Consider the following 6,000-nt stretch of genomic DNA (forward strand, 5'->3'; position numbering starts at 1 on the left):
GCTGCTGGAGCTGCTGGACTGGAAGGTGTAGCCAGCTTCCAACTTGGAGCAACGCAAGAAGGGCTGACCTCTACGTTTGGCTCCGGATGCAGCCTTTTTATAATATCCAGTCAATGCTTTTAAATGGAAGCGAAGCAGTTGTGCAGCATCTCAATCTAATAGAACCAACACCAGATTCTGCTGAACAACTCATTTCTCCCATCAAAAACAGTCTGTCGAACGTACGCTCTCAAACAAACAAACTGCTTCGGTCGTTGTTTGTTTTATATGATTAAGTACCAACTGTCCCAAAGGACACCACAGTACTAATCATGCTATATTAAACAAACTAAGTTTATTGCAGGCACAGAGCTTGAATACGTAAATAATTAGCCAACGGTTCCTGTAGAGCACTCACTTTGTTACAGTGATATTTCTATAAATGTGATAACGTGCGCCATGTTGAGCAATCCGTCAAGATGAAGATCACCTCCATGTTACGCCGCATTAATGCAATAATTCATGCAAAAGGAAGCTCAACCAAGTCAACTAAAATGTTTATTTATGTTATACAGTGTTCCAATTATGGGTTTTGAATCATCTATAATCATCAAACTTAAAACAAAAGCTTGAAATATTTGGCTCCAAATGTACTGAATCTGTACACGAGTTTCACTCTGAAATGAAAAATACAGCATTTTCCACAATATTCTCATTTTTTGAGCTGCACACGTTATTTAGTGAACTCCTAAAACTACATTTTGTTTACGCAGATGTGGCTGGAACATGGACAATCACTTTAAATCATATTGTGTCCAAGTATGATCCATTCCAGGTGGGTTAACCCATGGTTGACGTGAAGCGTGCTATGATGGAGAGAAAACAGGAAGAAGTTAAGTATGAGACTGTGAAAGCAGCAAAGACAAAGTCCAAAGATATTAGAAAAAATATATATTTTAAGAATGAAATATATCATATGTCCGATTACATTAAATATGGACAACATTAAAATAATCTCTCAATAACTTTAATTTATAGTTCTTATTTACCATTTACTCTGCCACATAATGAAACGGCAACATTTTTCAGTATTTGAAACCATACAAACCAGAACAGCAACATGACATCAGACCAGAGAGGACAGTCTTCAGTCTCCATCTGGACCAAGTACCACGTACACAAAACCACAGCGCAACTGCCAGAGAGGCTGACCGAGGGCAGGCCCAAGAAACCAAGTCTAAAAAGAATTCTGAAATCCCACCCAGCAGCCTGAAACAGGTTCAGCTTCCAGAGAGCAAAACTTTATCTGCTGCCTTGGCAAAGAAACAAGAAACATTGTAAAATGTGTTACTAAAATGGATCAACACTTACTTTGAACAAATCGTTCTAGTCTTAATTCTTGAGACAACCCATCATGTTTTATTGTGAATTAAATGTCGTTTTTCGAAACTTTGTTGTAGCTGATTAGAAACACCTAGAAGGCCACAGCCGGATGTGATCCAGTCAGGACAATAGGGTTGTAGTGATACAATAATCTCACAATACGATACACGATATTCTGCTCACGATACGATATATATTGCTATATTCAGCAAACAATACAGTTCAATACACTTTTGCGATTTTCTGAAAGATTTTAGAGGGACAGAGTGATTTTGGTGACTGTTATAGAGTTTGATTGAATTAATTTAACTGAAAACTGATTAAAAGCACCAACTAAACAATACCTGGCTCTGGTTGGACATGGACACAGACTTAAAGTCGACAGCTGGACAAAATGAATCAAAGAAGTGGTGAGAAAACATGTTTCTTTTAATTGAAACAGTACAAACTGTAGCTTACATGCATTTATAAAGTAAATAAAGTGCACCAAGTACCCTGCTCTGAATAGTTTGATACCTTTTTAACCTTAACACTTAACATCTGAAGGAATCACTCTAAGCCTACTTGCTTCACTCTCCTGGCGAAGCAAGCAATGAGTGAGCAAGGTGACAGTTGGATGTTACGATACTTGCGGATGAATATCGATTTTTTTCTAGGAAAGAAAATATTGATATATATCGCAAAATCAATATTATTACACAGCCCTACAGGACATACAGTCAAGACCAGGCACAGGAGAATGAACAAGTGAACACATAAAGAGAGAGTGAGGGAGAGAAACCTTTCCCATGATAATGATTGTTTGTATAGAAACAAGATCTACGTGTAAGCTGCAGAGCATAACGACATCTGTTATAACAACAGGTTAGGCAGTATGTCACTCAACACCATTATCCATGGTCAAACTAATGAATATTTCAACATGAAACTAAAAAGATATTCTTGAAGATACTCAATAACATCTTCCCAAGATGGCACAAAACAGCACCTCAGACAAATACTGGAGGGTCTCCCAGTGGCTCTTCTCTTACTGTCCTGGTTTAGGAGTTCTTACAGCTCATTCTTGACCAGTCATGTGGGCAACATCTTTGTCTTCTGCTGTATCCAACATCTACCGTGTCCTTGGTCAAAAGTGTAAGGTGGGTAAAGTAAATACATCAATGTATGCTGCAGTGGGAGAATGTCCCAAGAGTATTTTGCTTACGTTTTGTGCGAAAGATGAAATGCCTTTAACGAAACAAAACATTGTCTAATCACTGTGAGTAAAAGAAGACATTTCTCTGATCGTACACAGTATGTACTGGTCTGAACCCCCTCCACTTAACGTTCAGCTGCTCTGCTCAAGCTACCAAAAGTCTGAAACCGCTGGAAGTCTAAGACTCTCGTAACATGGCTGTACATCCAGAGGAGGATCACTGAATTCACATTGACACAAAAATTTGTTTGAGATAAATTGCATACAAAGTATTTTAAACATCTTTGAGCCTTTATGTAAGCTGTGTCAGCAGCAGAGCGGTGGCTACGAGCAACACTAAAAACTTATTTGCTAGAGATTGCTACTTTGTCGTTCAAGAAATTTAGAAAGGCAAGTACAGCTAGTCCACTAATCAAGAACAACAAAGACATATGCAGGGTTTCCTCCAGCGTATTACAGGACTGGTGGGTCAACAGGCTTTACCCCAAAGATGATTGTTCAGAGCCAGTCTGATGTTGACATTCTCTTCAGTTTCATTTTGTTGAGAAAAAGAACAGAGCAGGAAACATGGGTAACAAATGCACTGTAGGTAAATGTTTCTGATTAGAAAAATCTTTATACTAATCAAATGACAAAACTGAGGTTTGAGATGCATGTGTGGGCACTGGGCACCAAAGTGTTGCACAAAACTGAAAAGCCAGGGGAACTTCAACAGAAGTGTACTTCTTCTACAAAGCATTATTTTCAATATTAATTGATCTAAGCTAGATGACCATTCTGTAAGGCTAATATTACGAGTGTCAAGTTCATTTGCAATAAATAAATACAACTTAATCAATAATTTAGTGGACCTCCATGACAACATGTCATTTTCTATGCAACTTATGGTCCAATACCTGAGAGACTCTGCTGCACAGATCAAGAGAATCAGAATCAAAGCGATACTCAAAGACCCAGATTTTTAACCTTATACATTCTGAACTTTTTCAAGCCTCCTTTCATCAGCAGTTTTCTCCCAAACTAGATGAAAACAGCTCTTCACCAGAGTTTATCATAAAATTAGAGGCTTGTGACTGAGTAAGTAAACGAGGTCAAGGCTCATCCTAGCATCTGGAACCGCCTGCTAACACACACACACACACACACACACACACACACACACACACACACACACACACACACACACACACACACACACACACACAGGGATCCTGGTTTGCTGCAGTTCTGCTCAACTGCAAGTTGATGAGTTCAACAAGTGAATAAACAATCAAACACACCATCAGGTTCCTGTGTGGAGAACACTGGGAAGATCCCACAAAAAAGTCTGAAACCTGAAAACTACATGAACAACACAAAACCTTATCCACTGACATCAAGTCATTAACTACATATGCAGGTAGAAAAAAAAAGTTTCATCCTGAAAGGCTTTATGAACAACCATGTGAAAAATGAGATTGCGAAATACTTTCTTACAGCAGGAGCTCCAGCACAGTTGATTTGAAATACCTCCACAACGTTTTAAATAGGGCTGTGGAATAAAATCTATTTTTAATGAATTGAGATCATGACAATTCTGACAAGCTACAAAACTGGATTTAGTTTTGCTAGATTATTACACAATTCTTAGAAACGTGAGAACTAATCAAAATACAATAAAAAGATTTTTATTTGTTCTCCAAACTTCCATCACCTGATCTGCCTGTTTGATTGCATCGTGCCAAGATAAACTCAATAACATCTCAGACCAGAGATCTGAACACTGATGATGACTGATGTCTGTCTGGAAGTTAAGTAACATTGAAAACTTAACAAGAGTAAGGTGCACTGTGCAAAACAGATGAAAGGTGCCATTTCTAAATAAGAATTGAAATCCACACACCTATAATATACCAACAAATCCTAACCGCTCTAATGAAGATGATAAATGGTTTGAGGAACAGAAATTACCTGACTGCAAACTGGCACTTCTCAACGATCTTGAACATGTGAGCAGGTTACTCGGTGCTCTATCTGTTGTTTAATAGATCAATTTACCCAGAGTTAAACTTCCAACATAAAGAACATCCCGCACACGCAAGAATCTAGTGATGTCGTGTGCGTATGCATCTTGCGTAATCTGACAAAAAATTACCCTTCAACTTTTTTTCTGAACTATAATTTTGTAATTTACTTTCATTGTTTCAACGTTTATCCTTGAACCAAAAAGCTTACTTTTAGAGACCATAGCAAACAGTCCTGCCATTGCACCACGCTGAATTACAGGTTAAGCAGTCAGTGTTTCTACGGTGTTCTCTGTCTGGTTTTGCGCTGGACATCACAGTACAAAGTGGGAGCCATTTAAAACAGATTCGTTTAGGCTGCGGTTATGTATTCTGTATGACGTTCTCAAAATGCGAGCGCTAGCAGCAGTTAGCTACAAGCTGCTAACGCAGGCACACCCTGCAGCTGGTCGCAAACTACGTCTCCCATCGGCGCTAATTTACCTCCTTTTTATCCTGCAGACACTCTAGTACCGCCAGGTTGTTGTTCCAGGAATGTTTCGGACAACGCCGGGTCAGATCCTCCCTACATACTGCCTCATCGGACAGCTTCCAGCCGGTAGAGCGCCTCCGACTTAACGAGGCCCCCGCTGCCTGGTTCCTCTCAGCGGCTCCCTGGTTTGCTCCGGGACCCGGACCTGCTGCAGGATTTGCGGGGTTGTCTCCAATAGCACTGAGCCTGCCGACACCGTTGTTTTCACCTCCTTGAACTTGATGCGCCAGTGAAAAGATGCACATCACCAGCAAAATCAGAGGAACACGTATACAGTCCGCCATCTTCACTGAGCCACTCAGCCAATTGAGGCGTTCAGGAACGCTCGGAGAGATTGGAACTGGGAATAAAGGCGTAGACGAGTTTCCTTTTGAATTATTCATGAGTCCAGTTACTTTTAGTTGAAGCTACCTTGAGTTCCGAAAACTTTTTCTGAACATTTATTCTAAGTAAACCAAAAATATTAACAGAAATTCGGACGTTAATTGCATTACGTTTGCTTTTCCGAAAAAAATTCAACAAAGGCACCCTATAGGCTTTGTAAATTTTATATAATAAACACGTTTGACCTTTAACCCTCTATGGCATACCGTTGCTCTCAGGCAACAAACCACATTTCTGTAGTTCACGTTGCTCCTTTATTTTATTTTTTGGGGGGAATGATTTAAAATACCTCCAGACATATTTTTGTCCAAATAAAAGAGGTATTGAGGTTCATGTGACCTTTTATTTAGAAGAGGAACAGTCCTTTTTATGAAGCGGAGGTGCATGCTACACCTTGCCTCCTACTTGTAAGTTATACATCACTTTTCTTCATGTTTAAATTTGGGTCACTCTAACTAAAAATATTTTCATATCTGTGAGTATGTAAAGAAGCATTATATGTTGCACACTTGAAAATTAATGCG

The 6,000-nt window shown here is 39.3% G+C and overlaps 1 protein-coding gene across 1 annotated transcript in view; it reads right to left on the reverse strand.

Annotated features, from left to right (window-relative positions):
• LOC106910854 (Golgi apparatus protein 1) overlaps positions 1-5,409 on the reverse strand; it is a 31,466-nt gene extending 26,057 nt beyond the window's left edge. The window contains exon 1 of the mRNA XM_088006607.1: positions 5,044-5,409. Within this exon, the coding sequence (XP_087862733.1) occupies positions 5,044-5,376 (333 nt within the window). The 5' untranslated portion in view covers positions 5,377-5,409. The remainder of the gene's footprint in view (positions 1-5,043) is intronic.
• Between the last annotated feature and the right edge of the window lie 591 nt (positions 5,410-6,000).

Source organism: Poecilia mexicana, unplaced genomic scaffold (assembly GCF_051168715.1).
Source record: "Poecilia mexicana isolate PSO_F unplaced genomic scaffold, ASM5116871v1 scaffold_6, whole genome shotgun sequence".
Classification (NCBI taxonomy): Eukaryota; Metazoa; Chordata; class Actinopteri; order Cyprinodontiformes; family Poeciliidae; genus Poecilia; species Poecilia mexicana.